Below are 18,562 nucleotides of genomic sequence, written 5' to 3' on the forward strand. Positions count from 1 at the left end.
TGGTATAGCTTGTCGAGATAGCAAACTAACCCCAAGCCCTGAGAAAGGATGCAAAAGGTTGAACACATTGGAGACCTCCACTACAGTCAAAGAAAGAGGTTCCAGCCAACTGAACAGCCAATTGAGATTTCAGACAAAAACAAAGTGCCTGACTAATCTTCGGGAGAAAATTCTACAACCACAGGAGCCAAACACTTCAGGTGATTGCATGACATAGTTAATAGCATATTTTAACTAGATATTGGTAAAATGTTTACTTGCTGGAAGTGAAGTGACATATTTAAACATTCAGATGCTAGACATCAATGAAGCATTGATTTGCTGGCAGTACATAAAGAAGCTTTCTTTTATATATTATCTTCTTTTCCCATTTTAATTTTCTTGTAATCCTTTTAAATCAGTACCCGTTTTAAATCTGTAATCCTGGATACAAAATAAACTAACCCCATTAAGCATAACAACAATTTGAGTGAGTCATCAGTTTATTTTCTTGTAATACGCAAGTCAAAAGAACTATATGGAGACTGAGTGCCTTATAAAAGATAAAAAATTCTTACATTTATTGACGACCACATGAAGGGATAAATAATGGCACTCTCAAATTTTAAAGAGAAAGATATGGATGAATTTGTCACAAACAAATTATAGGGAAAGTATCTCTTGGGGAGAGGTGAGCACGTATCATAGTTGACAGTGATGGCCCAGTCCATATTTCTGTGCATTTTATTGGTGACTAATAGCGCTTTGTATATGTTGCATTGCTACAGAGCAGTAAAGATTTTGTTTTGGCTAACTGAAGCTTTTGAGTGTGATCATTATTTTTCTAATTCTCAGGTTAGAACACTCCTGTTAATAAACCTGTTAAGCCTGAGGAAAGTCTTACACCAGCGGCAGTTTCTAATATGACTGACTTATTTTTGAGCTGTCAACTGAGAAGCCAATAATTCTTAAAGGGATTGGACATGAAGGGATGGTATCTATCAGTGATTTTCACACTCAAGGAATTGAATAGGAGATTTTGTACATCAGTGCTTCCCATACAATTTGATGGTATCTATTAACTAGAGGCAAATCCCAACTGTGATTTCCCAGTTGGAATTTTAATGGACTCAAAACTCACAAATTGGCTATACTAAGTTCTTAAAATGCCCCCCGGAACTTGTTAGGAATGCTGAAGCAGAAATTCTTCTCTTAAGTTACATCTGATGTCTAAGCTGAGACACCATAATTTCAGCATGTGGGATAACATGATCTGAGCTGTAACTGCATCATTACAGTGTGTGTAGGGTAACATGGTAGTAGCTGGAACTGTATTGTTACAGTATATGGTGTAACATCTCAGTAACACCCCAAAGCTCATCTGCTGCTGAAACCATCATCCATGCCTTTATTATCTCAGCACTTCATTGTTCCAATGCTCCTCTGGCTGGCCGCCCACATTCTAGTCTTCATAAGCTTGAAGTCATTCAAAACTTGCCGTCCATGTCTTGGCTCACACCTTTCCCCAGTTACCCCATTGCTCTGTGACCTACATTAGCTCCCAGTCAAGCAAAACCTCAGTTTTAAAATTCTCATTCTTGTTTTCAAATCCCTCCATGGCCTTACCCCAGCCATATATCTGTAATCATTTCCCTTCCACAACCCTATGAAATTTCTGCACTCTTCTAATTCTGGACTCTTGAGTACACCTGATTTTAATCACACTACCATTGGTGGTTGTGCCTTGGCCCCAAGCCCTGGAATTCCCTTCCTACCTCTACCTCTCTTTCATCCCTTAAAACAATCTATAATTGACCAAGCTTGTGGCCATCTGCCCTAACATCACCTCACGCAGTTTGGTGTCAAAGTTTGCTTTATAATGCTCCTGTGACGTACCTTGGGGCATTTTATAACACTAAGGGTGTTAAATAAACACAAGTCATTGTTGTTGCTTGTCAGGGAACGCTGTTTTGGTGAGATGAGCTGCAAAGTGGTCATTTGGGATGCTAGTGGGGATAGTTGACAGTTGCTAACGAAAGACTGTCAGTGATCATGCGACAATAATCCAGTGATGTGAAAGTGAGACAAACCCCTGAGACATGTGGTTTCGTCTCTGTTCACAAATTAATGACAGATCTATGTGGATGAAACCATCTCGATCTCTGCATTGTTCTGATGATGAGCAAAAAGCATTAACTGCTCTGATGCAGAACTCTTCAATAGGCACATTCCTGACATTATCAATCAGTTAGCATGCCCTTGACCAGCACATTTCATCATGGCTGCTTCTTGTTATTTAATCTCAGAGTACTTTATGTGTTGAAAATATATTGCACAGCTCATGTGTAAAACCTTTCAGATTTCCTGACCAGCTTACAAATATAATCTTTCTCCTAAAGGATCTTCCACAATGTAGAAAATATGGGCCATAGTATTTTGCGAATACGTAAGTGTATGCATGTTTACACATCTTATGTACATGAAAGTTAGCTTTATATATGTTCTGCAAATTTAAAACAATTTAAAACCTAGAGTTTTACTGTATGTTGATACCACGAACGAATGCTTAACAATGACTATTCTTAACTTCAGTAGAGGCATTAATACATGCACAGCAAATGCCAGCTTTAGAAAAGAATAATGTCATGCCAACACATTAACCCTTTGCCCACTAATATCATTAATGGTAATTTCTGGATCTAATTAAGTGAATTAGAAGACTCAGGTTAAAATGTGATGCTGACATATCCATTTTAATATGCATTTCAAATATTACTTAGACAAATGAGTATTTAAAAAATAGAATTCAGAAGATGTTAGAGAAGAACAATGATTGGTGTTAAGGTTAAGGATAGCATTATAAACTACAGAGTAAGGACTGGCAGAGAGCAAGACTAATGCTTGAGGTGTAATCCAGTACCTTTCTACTCCAGGGGGTCATTTGGCAACATTCAGTGGGGGAGGATGAACGAGTGCTGTGAAACTACAAACAAAACAGCCAGTGAACTATTAGAACCAAAATAAACACAAATACCTTAATAAATATGACAGACAAAATAAGAATGAATATCTGAAAGAACTGAATAGTACCACAAATCCACAAGAAACAATATAAATATATCAACAAGGAATACTCTCATTGATTTTTGAAGCCGTTTCAAATGTCTATGACTCCAAAGCGATCTGTATTACACAGCATCTTCTGAAATAATAAATTTGATTTTTATTATTATTATTAAATCATCGAGTTGTGCAATATTTTCAATCTTTTTTGAGCCGTGCATTGTAGATCACACAGTACTAACAAACACATACATTGACAGCACTGCTTAATAATAGGATTAGGATCACCCCTAGATTAAAGATTTTGGTTGAGCTCAATTGGATTAGATTGGGGAAGGAAAGGAAAAGCAATTCATTTGACACAAGAGTTCCACTCATACATTCATCAATCTGTGATTTCCCCCACCACCCTCATCCCTCCACTAAATACTTGGTTCAATCTGGGCAAAAATGCCAGGTAGTATTTGGTGGCCCAAAATGTTACAGCTGACTTTAAACTTGCAAGAGTCACCATGAAAATTCAGTGAAGGAAATTTAAGTTGCTTGTTTTACTGTGCCAATAGCGTGTGCACCAGGTATGGAGCCTGCAAAATAATAGGAAGAGAAGATGCCCTACAGAGTAGAGGTACAAGTTGAAATGAAATCCAAATCTTAGGTAGAAATGACTCTCTAATCAATCTATTTTTAGTTCTTATGAAGCATGTTTTAATGGGTTTAGTAGTTCCAGTAGCCAGAAGCCAGGTTCCGTCTGTTGAAGTTCATGATTTCTCTCACATTTCTGTAACGGGAACTAAATTTGCTTCTAGTTTTACAAAGAAAGGCTATAACTTTACCTGATCCATTCAGTTACACAGACAGATGGAGCTCAAGGTATATCTGTTCTTATAGGCAATCTAAATTTTAGGAATCATAGTCCTGATTTTAACCCCAGGAGGAGTTGTGCCAGTGGGGCCTGAGGCAGACTGGAAATCATCCAGCCCTCTGAAGCCTGAGGCCCAAGAGCATTCATCTTCTGGACCTCACAAGCAGGGGATTCATCTGTTCCCCACCCAAATCTGGTAGTTAGCAGTAGCTGGCTGATTAATCGGAGTGGAATTTCCTCCTGGCCCCACAGGAAAAATTTATTCTTTCTCTGTGGTGAACTACCATCTTCCATATCACAGGATTCCACCAGAGCCCCTGTTCCCACACTTAGCTGAGAACCAACCCATTTTCCACAACTGGCAGCGGCTTCTGCTCACAACTCCAACCACATTCCCGTTCAGAACAGGATGTTGGCCAGCGGCATGCTAATGAGGCCCAACAATGAGAATCTTCGAGACCTCAATCTGCCACAGGTCAGCGGGAAATTAATCAAGTTCCCATGATTACCGGCTGGGGAGGTAAAATCAACCCCTACATTTAAACTGCATGCGCTCAAGATAGCTGGGTTGAAGTTTTTAAAAGGTAGGACTTACGTTGAACTTTAAGTTAATGCCGTTAATGAGCTAGGAGCTCAGTCACTGATTCTAGTGGCCTTTGGAATGATGGTGGCTTTACAGTGGATGATGGACTTTTACTTGAGCTATCCTCCACCTTGAATATCATCAAATCAGTAACTTTAACTCAAGTAAAATCACAGACATAACACATGTAGAGTTGCCTCGTTTTTGAGCACATTGGCCAAATGGCAAAAATTAGATTGATCTAGTTCCATAGATCTCTCAGGCAATTCAATGCCCAGAATACATGCCTGTGTCTATAGAGAGAAAAATCAGGCTGAGGGACTTTTTACACTATGCAGATATGCGTCAGAAGTCACTTCCAAAGTTACTTCTGCTTGGTTCACTGGAGCTGCTCTGTGTGTCAAATTTCTTCCCTTTCCTCCACAGCGACAGCAAGTGAACAAAACCAACAAAAGCAACAGAACTTGTCCAACATTCAATCGCCATCAACTGAACCAATGTCATTTATTCAAAAGTCCAACTGCTCTTCATAATTCTAAACAGCTGTTACAAAATAGCCCCAAGAAAGTTAGTTTCATCTTCCCAAGTATTTTACATTCTGCACCACGTTATTGTAAGTGAAGGGACTGTGTGACAGGTAGACTGAAATAGGGTGAAAGGCATGGACAAGGTAATGCGATTAGGTGTCAAATATGTACTAGCTACAATAAAGCTAAATTCAGACTATTACAAGCCAGTAATAATTTTTTTTATGTGATAGTATAGAACATTAATTTAATGTTATGTGGGAGCCACTGAAACACATATGTATTTAGGTCACTAACTGGTTTGTCTTTGAAGAAATTAAATCAAGGCAAAAACAGATTTTTGTAATATTTTAAAATCCAATTACCCAAAATCAGAAGTGCCACTAAATGAACCCTCTGAAGACTCTTTATATTCCCATCCCTACTTCATAATTTATCCTGCCAGAAATAAACTTCTCAGATGAATTACAGCTGCTCACAAATAACATTGTTCCTGCATGCAAATATCCCACGAATGCCAGTGGAACCATGTCAGCCTCCTTCTTAGAAGATTTCTTTCTATAAGTTGGTGGGAACCTACATGTATATTTTCACCTGTTTGGTGATTTGAAAAATGAAACATTAGGTGCTGTTCCCTGCCTGACACTCACTTCTATCTCTCTGTTAAAATTAGCTGGCTTGTTGATGCCATGAATTGAGGCGATGGTTTTGAAACATCAAGATCACATTTTAACACTACCAAAAAATGTGCTTTTAAAGAAGACTTTATATAATGGTCTGTGCATTGCAATGGTAGGTGGCAAAATGCCATCCAGACTTTCAGATGTTAAATCACCAAACGCAGCACTGCCAAGGGAAAGGCAGGATTCAAAGGGAAACTCAGAGAGTGACGGACAGGATTTGCAAGAGAATGGTGACTCCATATCAATACTAAAGCTAGCAAAGAGTTTGGATAGAAGATTTTCAGAACATTACTCCAGTAATGAAAGAACGGCAAATGTTTCCATAAAAAACAGCCATAACAACGTATTGGTGATTAATAAGTTTTATACCAGTTATATGTAAAATACACTACTTTAATGAATAGCTGTTCCAATTTGCCTTAAAAAACAACAGTTAATTAATTAGTGTGGAGAACCAAGGAAATCTGCCAGACATCTGTTCTGCCAAGGAAATGTCTTGCCGTGCCTACAGGACAATAATAAATGTCAGCACACTACAGCCTCACAGAGCTGATAAAAGATCCTAAACAATTTGTTGGCAATCACTGCCTTCAATCTCCCTGTTGCATGCCACCACCACTATGCATGAACTCATCCAGCTAAGATACCAATGAATGCAAATCACTGCGCTAATCCCCATGCTGTGAATTTGTAGAGCTTGTTTAAGAAGGGAAAGTTCCAGTAAACCTCTACATGTATTCTGTAGATTAGGATTTAGAAATTGTTTCTGAATCATTTATATCTGGGATAGATGGGTACGTACAAAGAAAACCACATCCAGTGCTGACAAGTACAGATCATGCACGTCAATGAAAGTATTAATGAAACAGAAGTAATGTGTGAGTCAGAAACACTGTACTATGGTTTTCCTCTGATCACTAACCATAGTGATCAGAGCTGATAAATGGAATAAATGCGCTGATAAATGGAATAACTCCACGAGCATTAATGTGGTGTCATTATGCAAACTTTTCAATTTTAAATTGTTGGCAAACTGGAACCTAACAAGCAGAGTAGGGCACAATCTTTATCATGATTAGGATGTTGCAGTGCTCAGGGACACATTCTATGCTGATGAAAGCTACGCCTGGGACAGAATTAATCATCCTGCTGTGGAAATCAGGCCTCAAATCAAATAGGATCTTTAACAAATTCCAAAGGATTGCAATTGTGGGCTTGCAACTGAAATGTTCCTGATCTCTCGTATTCTGACAGGAATCTCTGTGCTTTACTTGTGAAGAATAGTTCCCTTGCGAGCACACCAACAGCATTGCACAGCAACATGCATTATGTTGCTAAGCGACTGCACAGAAAGGACAAAGGAGGGGAATTGCTTTCATGCCTGATTCTGCCATGAAGTGGGCAGTGCACCTGGAATACATGCTGGAGGCTCTAGGTTTGCTCCAAATCAGGCCCTGGGTTTCATTTCTGTGATATTGGCAAGCTACGGACACCAATCTTGTCTCCTGATGTCATTTGCAGGTTGGGACCTTCCCTTAAATCAACTGTCCTGGACACCAAGCTGAGCCAGCCCACAGGAAAGCTCTGGGTGGGCGGTGTGAAAGAGGGCCGGCAGTACACCAGCTCCACTTGCTGTCTGCAGATGTAGGACAGTGGGTGAAATTTCAGTCCCTCCTTGATGGCTGTCAAATGGAGCAGATCAACTCATCCAGGTTCCTTCACCAGAATGGCACCAAGCTCACCAGCTATTCAACTATGACAGCCACATCAGCCAAATATATTGCATGGCACACAATGACACACTTCCCTCTTTCTTGCAGGAGAAGATGGCTCACAACCAGAGGGGAATAGGCACATCTGCATGTTGTAATGCCCATGGAGGAGGCAGTGCTGGCCGTTATTGAAATGTTCATTGCTGAGGTTGTAGCCAATGGCAGGGCTGAAACCATTGCAGATGACAGCACCCTCACACCTAATCCTCAGATTAGTTTTCTGATATACAAACTGCAGAAGCTGTAAGCATGCACCTCTTATTTTGTCTTGTTTCTTCAGCATGTCTATGATCTGGCTCTCAATGTATGCCTGCTGCATGCATGTACTTGGTTGTGAGCTGGAGTCATGAGCCATATTGGTGATGGAGAGCCCTTGTTGCCATGTAGCCACCCTTTGCTTTGCTGCAACAGCCAAAATATAGCTGGAACAGTGGACTGTCACTGAATGAAGGCATTATGTCTCCTGCTAGGATACCATGCATTGACCTGCGTGATACTTTGCCTATGGTCACACAACATCAGCACACTGAGGGAATGGCACCCCTTTTGATTCCAGTTTATTGCAGAGTGTACCCATGTATAGTTGATGGCGCCCTGCATCTTGGGGAAGTCTGCAATCCTAGTGCTCACTCTGCCTGCTTAACTCAAGCATGAGGGGATGAAATGAAGTTAGCTCTCATAATATAGAATCTTCCCTTAGAGGCACTGCACTGCAAACTGCGAGATGTTGCAAACATCTTCATCTTCAGCCCGGAAGGAGATAAATGTATAAAGGTTCATCTCTAAGGTCACCTTCACAACCACTGGTAGAGCGACCCTCGCCCTGCTCTGAGGCTGTGGTTGTAGCCGCAGCAGGTGGCAGATTTCAGTGAGGACCTCCTCAGTAAAGCACAGACTTCTCACACACTGTTCCTCGCTGAGATTCAGGTAGGAAAGTTGCTCCCTGAAAAATATGGGCAAATATGTCCTCTTGCTGAGAGCCTTCTCCCCCCCTCCCCCACTTCTTCCTCTTCTAGCGACTTGTCTTGCTCTGTGTAACCTTTGCTCATTCTCCCAGTCATGCGCTATCCTTGGCTGGGAGCAAGTGGTTTGTGCAGAAGCCTTGAAGCCAACAAAAAGTACTTCAGTACCTGTCACACCATTCTCTGTAGACTTTTGAAGCTTTAAATACTTATAAGGACCAAAAACTTGTACAATTGGAGCAACAGTCAGAAGAAATCAGCAGCAAGCTAATCTGTAAGCTATAGATGATGCTTTAAAAGGCACAGTGGGGGTTCTTGAAGTGTGTCAGCTTTGCAAGTTTAAGAGAGGGCATCTGATGGAGCGTGGAGATTCAAAATGGCAGCACTGGCATCAAATTAGTGATGCACACAGATGGATGTCATAATCTGCTTGCTCTCCATATTTCAGGCAGATGTTAACTGTGCTTGCTGCTAACAGCCTCACCAAGATGGTGCCTGGTATGATTTGCATTGGAAGCCTGAGTCCGTGTTGAAGAGGTCATTTTGGTTCCCTGATGACACCCATACTCCTCCTGCCCAAGAATGGGCGTTACTGAGCCCAATTTATCACCCATTCTTCTGTAATTAAAAGGTTTCCTTTGTTGACATTTGCATTGATCGATGAACTTTATTGAAACAATAACTGCTCTAACCTGATAGGCCTGTAATCTCCTTGCCTGCTTTGTGGTGCTAAATGCATCCTGACATGCAGCTACGATGTTCTTATTATGAGGATAGCATTATATTAATATGCTAATGTACTACGATTAACATTTGATAATTACTTCCTGAAGGCTCCTCTGATCTCCTCATTCTGGTTGGTTTACTTTGGGTAAAATTACTTCATTCCATTCTGACTCAGAAGATCCATCTCAGATGTTCTCATAACATTTTGAACCTCTGTGATCGCAGCACTCTGCTGACATATTAATGTGTTCTCATGACTACCGAGCAGGTTGGTATCAGCATTAGATTTCTTTATTTACTCCATGAACATGCATTCAGATTTTCACATTAACCTGTGTATCTTTAGCACTGTCAAACACCTATTAAACAGGTAGACCAGAAGCAGCAAATTTTCACATTGCATTCAGCAGTTAATTCTGTAGCTCTTTCTCCCCATGTTGTTAGGGGTGTAGTTCCCCATGATTCTTCACCAGGAGCATAGTAAACCTTATTTAGGATTTTAGTCTGTATTAATTTACACCTCATACCCTCTGTCCTGAAGGTGGTGACTGACGCCCAAGTATGAGTGTTGTCAGGCTATTCGGCTTTGAGGGCAGCAGTGGAGGCATCACAGTTGAACCTATATCTATTTTTATCAGCCCCCCAGACATGTGCATTTTCCAGCAGATATGAGTCCAGACTAGATTGTTTTCCCTTCCTGGCCCAGGCAATATAACAACCTAGATAAAGCACCTCCAACAAGATAAAACATCTCAAGAACGTCAGCTCTGAAGAAGAGTCATACGGACTCGAAACGTTAACTCTGTTTCTCTCTCCACAGATGCTGCCAGGCTTGCTGAGTTTTTCCAGCATTTTCTGTTTTTGTTTCAGATTTCCAGCATCCGCAGTATTTTGCTTTTATCAAGAAATTCGCTGTTGGACATCAGATTGGAGCACGACTAGAAGTGGAGGTGAGACACTGAAAGCTTAGGAGTCTTTTGAAGGTGGTGCGAAATGTAGCAAGACAAAGGGTTATAGGGAGGGAGTTCAAAACCTGGCGAGAAAATGGCAGGATAAAAAAGACCTGCGTTTATATGGCACTTTACATGGCCATTGGACAACTCAAAGCATTTTACAACCAATGCTTTTGAAGTGTAGTTTAGCAGACACAGGACAGGGGGAGGGAAACATACAGTAAGGTCAGAGCTGGCAATGTGCAGGATTTAAGAAGGTTATCCACCAGCGAAGCTATGGAGGAAATTGAACGATGAAATATTTAGGATTAGAAAGAAATATTTTCATCTGGATCTGCTTGGCACAGATGGCAGCTTTCTAATTCTCAGTGAAAAGGTCATGGGGTTCGGACTCCACTCTATCACCTCTTCACTACCAAACCAACAACAAGCCCCGGATTAAAGCGAGCTGGTCCAGCACATGGCAATAGGTCATTTTGGGGGGAGGGAGTTGCAGGGGGTCAGGTTTTGGAGGCATAAAGGGGAGGCGGTAACATCTTGAGGACAGGTGCCCCTGATGCACATACCCCTAAGGGGGGGTACCACCCACTGTCCTTCCCGCCTTTTCACCTCTTATGGTGAAAAAGCGGGCTGGACACTTTTCTCCACCTTCCCCCACCCACCATAGGATGGAGGCAGAGGAAAGATTAATTGGTCAGTTGAGGACCTCACTAGCGCCTAAGGGTGGGCGGGCTGGCTGATGCTCGCTCGGACAGTAAGCTGGCGAGAAGGATTGTGCCCCTGACGTTGAAAGCACCCAGGTTTTATTTTCCCCAACAGGTGAGGCATGTTAGCATCTGACTGGTGAAGCGGAAAATTCGGGAAATTGAGAAACAAAGTTAGGGCAGGTTGAAACTCTTTGGCCAGGATTTTTTTCGCGTGCATCGGACCCGAACGGGCGTAAAATGACGAGTGATGACATCCGAGCGTCCCAACGTTATAGCGCGTTCATGCGATATTTCAGTCGGTGGGCAGGCGTGGGAGACAATTAACAGGCTTATTGAGGCCATTAAAGTTAGAATTGAATTACATTTTTCACTACGTGTCCAACCTTACGATTGGCGGGCAGGCAAAAAGCCCACGTGGCCTTTGTATTTTTTTAGGAAAAAGGTGGGATGGGGGGGTTTCCAACAGTTATTAAAAATAAAATAAAAATTTTAACTTTTCATGAATAGCGTGTCCCTGCTTGTGTGGCAGAGTCACATGTGGGGACATGTTTGATAACATTTTAGAAATCGTTAGCTTTAATTTTTTAAATCTTCATCTCCCTGAGGCAGGATGCGTAAAGCTCCCCGCTCGCTGTCCTTCCCCCCATTCTCCCCCCCCCCCATACACAGGCAGTGCTGCGGTGTCTGTTTCACGTTGGGCGGCCCTTAATTTGCTCTCCAATCGTGGTCGCAGTCCGATCACAGGCGGTGGTCGGCTTCCCGCCCGAAGAGGGCAAAGTTCTGCCCTTTGTGACTTACAGATGGGAATTTTATAACCCTTAGCTGGGCATGTTTGAGTTGGAGGGGGCATGTAAAACAGGACAGCTGGCTAGCCCACTACCTTCTTGCCCAGCCCCGAGCTGTCCCCCATAATGGAGCAGGTGGGTAAGGCATCAGACCGACCACCCTCAGGCCTATCGAGGCCCTTAACTGACCAATTAATCCTTCCTCTGACGCCATCCTACAATGGGCGGGGGAAGGTGGAAGAACGTGTCCAGCCCGCTTTTTCACCATCAGAGTTGAAAAGGCGGGAAGGAAGGTGGGTGCTACCCCCTTTAGGGGTATGTGCATCGGGGGCACCTGTCCTCAAGATGTTACCGCCTCCTCTTTGTGCCTCCAAAACCTGACCCCCCTCCCAATTCCCTCCCCCTAAGTTACCTTAGTCCAGCATACATGACACTTCTTCCTGGGGAATCCCCATTAGACCCAGCAGCGGCCACTACTTACTTCCGGCTGCTGGGACTCTTCAGCTGCCGGCCAATCTGATTGGCTAGCAGCTCTTGTGGGCGGGACTTCCTTTTCCCTGAGGGGTGGCAGTCCCACTTTCATCTCGTTTAGGCCGCCCTCTGCAATTTTTGCGGCAGGACAGTCTTTTTAAAGTCGGTCACAGTGCGAGCAATACCCCCTTCCTGTAAAGCCCAACCTCTTTGGAAACAGGGGCTAACAGCGCTGGCGGAGTGCTGACACTTACATGCACGCCCTGTGCTCATGGCAAACACACATGAGGCAGACCTGTTGGTGCACAGCAACTGTTTGTCTCCATGGGAACTGGAGCAGACACTGGATGAGGTGCTGGCACTATTCATTCACTGTCCCACTGACCAACAGCGGGTACCGCACTCAAAAGAAATATTGCAGGAATGACACACCCTCTCCATTAGTTGTGCAGAATAAAACACTGAGCAGAAGTTAAAAAAAAAGATAATTCTTTGCCAGGTATGTGGTCACTTTATGTTTGGGCCACTATCAGCATATGGTGTTTGGAGCTGTCACCATGCTCAGGAGTGTGGATGGGAATATAGGGTATTGGTTGTCTGGAGAATCATAGCATAAAATTTCAAATAGTTCACAGAAGGCAGATATTGATTTAGAAACCCTCAGGAAAAAGGACAAATCTCATTAGTTTGAATTTTGGAACCTACTCCTAGATCATGAATCCTCCCCTGAGTGCTTCCCAAGAGTGCAAATTGGTTAATAGATCAGATCAGGTCAATTCATTCTGGGCAATAACAGGGTAATTTAAGGATCTAATTCCCCCAGATATCAATCAGCATGCTAATTAATTGTGTTTACATAAATAATTTGGCTAGGTGTACAGGATATCCTGTTCGTAAACTAGCACCAGTTTAGGCCTGAGTTTCAAATCAAAATCAAAAATTGAATTAAAACTGTATTGATAAATTGGATGTTATTTTGTATGGCTCCTTAATTTATATATATTCCTGGTTTCTGTATACCACAGAGAGGTGTATTAAAAATGCAGAACTGCTCTTTTACGAGGCAGTGTTCAGGCATTTTTCAACATCATGTCAAGCAACAGAGAGCGGGACTTCATGCTAATAAACCACAAAGCTGGGTGACCCTGTCCACTATTCATGACCATTGGGTACCCGCTTGTTCTTCCACAGCTATCTGATCCAACCCTCTCATGCACAGTGCCAACCAAGCAGGCTCATCCTCAGTAGAACACTATAAATACAATACACTCTGTAAGAAATCAATGTATGAAGCACTGTGTGATCACAAGGGAATACGTCTGAAACTAAACTAATTGAGAAACGTGTGACAGGAGAAATGGCCTTACCGTTGAGATATGCTGTTTTTTCTGTGCTCTGAGTCTGTGGCGGTGTTGGATCAATGGCAGTGGGGGGGGCAACATAGAAGGGGGTTTCATTAATCTTCTCTCTCCAAGCTGTCTCTGATGTTCTGCCATGAAACAGGAACACAAAAAAAAAAGACCATGATCTCTGAATCCTGCAACCTGCCAATTGAAATACAATGCCCTGCTGCTGATGAAGCTGGAAACAAAAAACCTGCTTGCACAAACCCTGAAAATTTGCCATCAATCCCTAGGGCTGTCCAATCTTTCACCGACTCTACACTTTCTTGTGAATGCTCAAGGGCATTTTGCATCAACGGGCTCCATCTCTTCAGAGCTCATACTTACATCTTTCATTCTCTGCTGCATTCAGGTAGCGAGGCCCAGGTCTAACCATTGAGCATAATTGCAGTAATTGCTTACTGAAGAACAGGTTAAGAGCTGGATTTAGTGATCCTGACACGCGTACCACACAGCTGTTGGAGATCCTTGTCACTGCAGTGGGGAGGTCCGACTGAATTAAGTACATATCAGACACTTAAGTGGCCAACGTCACTTCTCCCCTGGGATTTAGGACCTTGGCAATGGAAATCCTGCCCCTAAATTGCTGGTCAATTAGGGACTGGCAACTCTCCATTGCCCGTCAGCGCCATTGGGAGCAGGTAATGCACCCACCAGAAGCACCCATCTCAGACTGATGAGGGATCCGGGCCACAGGTGAGTGAGGGCAGGGTGATCGGGGTGGGGGGTCATCAGTGAGGTGTGGGAGGGGGTTCTATGCAAGTTGGGGGGGGGGTGCCTCTCAATGGGCACCACTTCCTGATGCCAGGTCCCTTGATTGGGGTCTAAGTGCCTTTGATAGAGTGCCCACCTTGGAGGCTGCTAACAAAAGTGTCAGGATTTGCTGTGTGATCTTCAGGAGGCATGGGAAACCCATGCCAGTGAGGGAGAATCCTTGAGCCACCACGAAATCCCAGTGCGCCCAGAGATAATGACCTTTAAGTGGCTTATTAATGAACCTAATTAGCTAGTGGGCAGGACCCCTGCGTGTGCCCAATCCCATTTCTGGCTTAATAGGGGTCAGCTTTCCCGCCATTGGGAATGGGATGTGGCCTCAGACCCACCCACCACTCTGGCAGGCTCCATTAAATCCAGCCCACGGAATTCATGTTTCACCTCAGGGACTTGAACACAGGAGCTAAGCTGACACTCTGATGCAGTACCGAGGGAGTGCCGTACTGTCGGAGGTGCAGCCTTTTGGCTGAGTTGTTAAACTGAGGCTCCATCTGCCTTTTTGGGTGGACATAAAAGGTCAGATGACAATTTTAGAAGGAAAGCAGGGGAGGTTCTCTCTGTGATGCCCTGGCTGATATTTGTCCCTCAACCAAAATAAACAAATCTGATTGCCTGGTCGTTATCTCATTGCTGTTTGTGGGAGCTTGCTGTGTGCAATTTGGCAGCCACTTCGACATTACAACAATGACTCTAATTCAAAAAGTACATCATTGGCTGCAAAACATTTCTTGACATCCCTGTGGTCACGAAAGGTGTAATGTCAGTGCAAGATTTTCTTTCTTTTTCTCTTATGTCACCTGTCAGTTTGAATGTTCACAGCACCAGACTACTGCTGTTTGGATAGATTTACAAATGAACTGATCTGTGGAAGCAAAATTCTAAACAAGATATTGAATGGTATGGTCAGTAACTTACAACATACAAAACTCAAATGACTCTTTAAATGTGCTGTAGCTCGTCTGGCTTCTCGCAGCGAGCTCTTGCAAAGAAACATTCTCTGGTGCATAATCTATCTTTCACTTCTTTATATCCAGCCCCACCTTCAACAATGTAAGCAGCTGAAATGCTAACTGTCTTAGTCGCTTCGCCGAGCTTCAACTTTCTTTGTAAGATTAGCTCTTTCCATTCTGTAACTTTGCCCACCATCAGCTGTATCTCCCCCACAACCCCAACTCCCCATCCCTTTGATGCCTCCAGGCTCGATTTATTCAATATCAGCTTCACCACATGACAGCCAGCTTACTTGAACACCCATTAATAATAGCAAGTTACATTCTTGTGTTGTACAGTATCAGGAGAAATGGAACTAAATCCCAAGCTGTGAGCCAGAGAACGGTCCCTCTTTCAGTCATTTCACTTTCCAATCTATCGTTTGTTTAGCCCCTGGTTACTAACGCTTTTAAAAGACATAAATAATTATGCAGCCAAGATTTAGCAACCTATCAAGATGAAACTTGAGTTTTTGTCATTCCCCATCCTGTCGTCAGAAGCTAAATGCTGACACTTGGGTGTGGGGCAGTTAGCTTGTGTGTATTTGACTCTTGACACTGCTAGCAGTCAGTAAACTGTGGAGGGAAGTAAAGTGTGACTTAACCCACAAAAGCTTGAAACCTCTGCCCTTAATTCAAAGTGTGTAAGTACTTGCATCCAGAGCAGCGCGCATAAGCAGGTCGTCGGCTAAATATTCAACATCCAGAGCACTGGCTTCGATTCGCCAAACTGACATGCTTTCAGTTTTTTTTATTGAGACCAAACCAAATAAAAACTCATTCGAGAAGCCAGTGAACAAAACGACAAGATGGCCACTAAAAGTGAGCAAAAACTACCAATGATCACTGCTAACATTATTTAGATAAAGTCCTATTGTGTGGAGCCAGAGAGGCTTTCTGCTCTGCTCCCAGCCAAGCAATCAGCAATGAATTTACAGCACTAATTTGTGCTTGTATTTGAGGGCCAAGAGGGAGGAGAAATACAGCAAAATACTCAGTGTGAAGCATTTTCACTGTAATTTACATTAACTACAATTCACGATTAAAGACTGATAATATGACTGACATCATAAATAACTTCCTAATTCTACACACACACACACACACACACACACGAACAAAGGATGCTCGTTAGAATAGAATTGAAGGGAAGGGTTTTTTTAAACTCAACTTAAGTTTGATTGCCATCTGTACCTCTTTCAGCAGGTCTGCAATAGCGGCCCATGGTCCCACCAACTGCTTCCCTCTGCAGAATACAGCACCGCAGTAACAGCTCACAGCAGGTTTCTTGATGGGAAGTTCATTATGGCAGAGTATGGAGCTGAGGCGCCCAATCCGTAGGCTGCCAGCTGCTCACTGGGCTACGCCGCTGCCCAGAGAGACTATTTGTTTTACACAGGACTTTAAAATGACAAAGTGATGCTGAATTGATTCAGTTAGATGCAGCTTAGAATGAAGCTATCACAGCTTGCACCAGCACAGAGCTACAATGAGGTTGCAGTAATATCTGATATTGGTCAGACGAACCACAGAACAGAGTGGATGATTTTTAAGTTTCATTCATTAGGCTGAAGACAATAAGTCCATAACTCTGAAAATAAACTCTATGTTGTCAGCAACCCCTGATTATTTCTACTGTGTCCTGTGTCAGAGAGAGTTTCATATTTAACCCTTAGACTGCAGCAAGACTGACAAAGCATTCACAATTATAGTGATGTAAATTACCATCTGTGGCCCGTAAAGTGCTTGTGTTACAAAGTAAAAACTCAAGGTTCAGTGTGTAAATGCACTCTGTGACCCGGTGTGTAAATACACTCTGTGACTCAGTGTGTAAATACACTCTGTGACCCGGTATGTAAATACACTCTGTGACTCAGTGTGTAAATACACTCTGTGACCCGGTATGTAAATACACTCTGTGACTCAGTGTGTAAATACACTCTGTGACTCAGTGTGTAAATGCACTCTGACCTGGTGTGTAAATGCACTCTGTGACCCAGTGTGTAAATACACTCTGTGACCCAGCGTGTAAATGCACTCTAACCCGGTGTGTAAATGCACTCTTTGACTCAGTGTGTGAATGCGCTCTGACCCAGTGTGTAAATGCACTCTAATTCGGTGTGTAAATGCACTCTTTGACTCAGTGTGTGAATGTGCTCTGACCCAGTGTGTAAATGCACTCCAACCCGGCGTGTAAATGCACTCTGTGACTCAGTGTGTAAATGCACCCTGTGACTGTGTGTAAACGCACTCTGTGACCCGGTGTGTAAATGCACTCTGTGACTCAGTGTGTAAATGCACTCTGACCCGGTGTGTAAATGCACTCTGACCCAGTGTGTAAATGCACTCTGTGACCCGGTGTGTAAATGCACTCTGTGACTCAATGTGTAAATGCACCCTGTGACCTGGTGTGTAAATGCACCCTGTGACCTGGTGTGCAAATGCACCCTGTGACTCAGTGTGTAAATGCACTCTGTGACCCGGTGTGTAAATGCACTCTGTGACTCAGTGTGTAAATGCACTCTGTGACTGCGTGTAAATGCGCTCTGTGACCCGGTGTCTAAATGCACTCTGACCCGGCGTGTAAATGCACTCTGTAACTCAGTGTGTAAATGCACTCTGTGACCCAGTGTGTAAATGCACTCTGACCCGGTGTGTAAATGCACACTGACCCAGTGTGTAAATGCACTCTGACCCAGTGTGTAAATGGACTCTGTGACTCAGTGTGTAAATGCACTCTGTGACCCGGTGTCTAAATGCACTCTGACCCGGTGTGTAAATGCACGCTGTGACTGTGTGTAAATGCACTCTGTGACCTGGCGTGTAAATGCACTCTGTGACCCGGTGTGTAAATGCACTCTGTGACCCGGCGTGTAAATGCACTCTGTGACCCGGTGTGTAAATGCACTCTGTGACTGAGCGTGTAAATGCACCCTGTGACCTGGCGTGTAAATGCACTCTGTGACCCGGCGTGTAAATGCACTCTGTGACCCAGCATTTAAATGCACTCTGTGACCCGGTGTGTAAATGCACCCTGTGACCCGGTGTGTAAATGCACTCTGTGACTGTGTGTAAATGCACTCTGTGACCCGGTGTTTAAATGCACTCTGTGACCCGGTGTGTAATTGCACTCTGTGACCCGGTGTGTAAATGCACTTTGTGACTCTGTGTGTAAATACACTCTGTGACCCGGTGTTTAAATGCACTCTGTGACCCGGTGTGTAAATGCACTCTGTGACTCGATGTGTAAATGCACGCTGTGACTCGGTGTGTAAATGCACTCTGTGACCCGGTGTATAAATGCACTCTGTGACCCGGTGTGT

The 18,562-nt window shown here is 43.3% G+C and overlaps 1 protein-coding gene across 3 annotated transcripts in view; it reads right to left on the reverse strand.

Annotated features, from left to right (window-relative positions):
• LOC121290840 (Nance-Horan syndrome protein-like) overlaps positions 1 to 18,562 on the reverse strand; it is a 457,730-nt gene that overhangs the window by 42,610 nt on the left and 396,558 nt on the right. For 2 of the 3 annotated variants that reach the window (XM_041211830.1, XM_041211829.1), the window contains exons 3-4: positions 13,441 to 13,562; positions 2,900 to 2,962 (exon numbers count right to left, since the gene is read on the reverse strand). In XM_041211830.1, the coding sequence (XP_041067764.1) occupies positions 2,900 to 2,962; positions 13,441 to 13,562 (185 nt within the window). The remainder of the gene's footprint in view (positions 1 to 2,899; positions 2,963 to 13,440; positions 13,563 to 18,562) is intronic. The other variant, XM_041211831.1, reaches the window with a different exon arrangement.

Source organism: Carcharodon carcharias, chromosome 18 (genome assembly GCF_017639515.1).
Source record: "Carcharodon carcharias isolate sCarCar2 chromosome 18, sCarCar2.pri, whole genome shotgun sequence".
In the NCBI taxonomy this organism is placed as follows: domain Eukaryota; kingdom Metazoa; phylum Chordata; class Chondrichthyes; order Lamniformes; family Lamnidae; genus Carcharodon; species Carcharodon carcharias.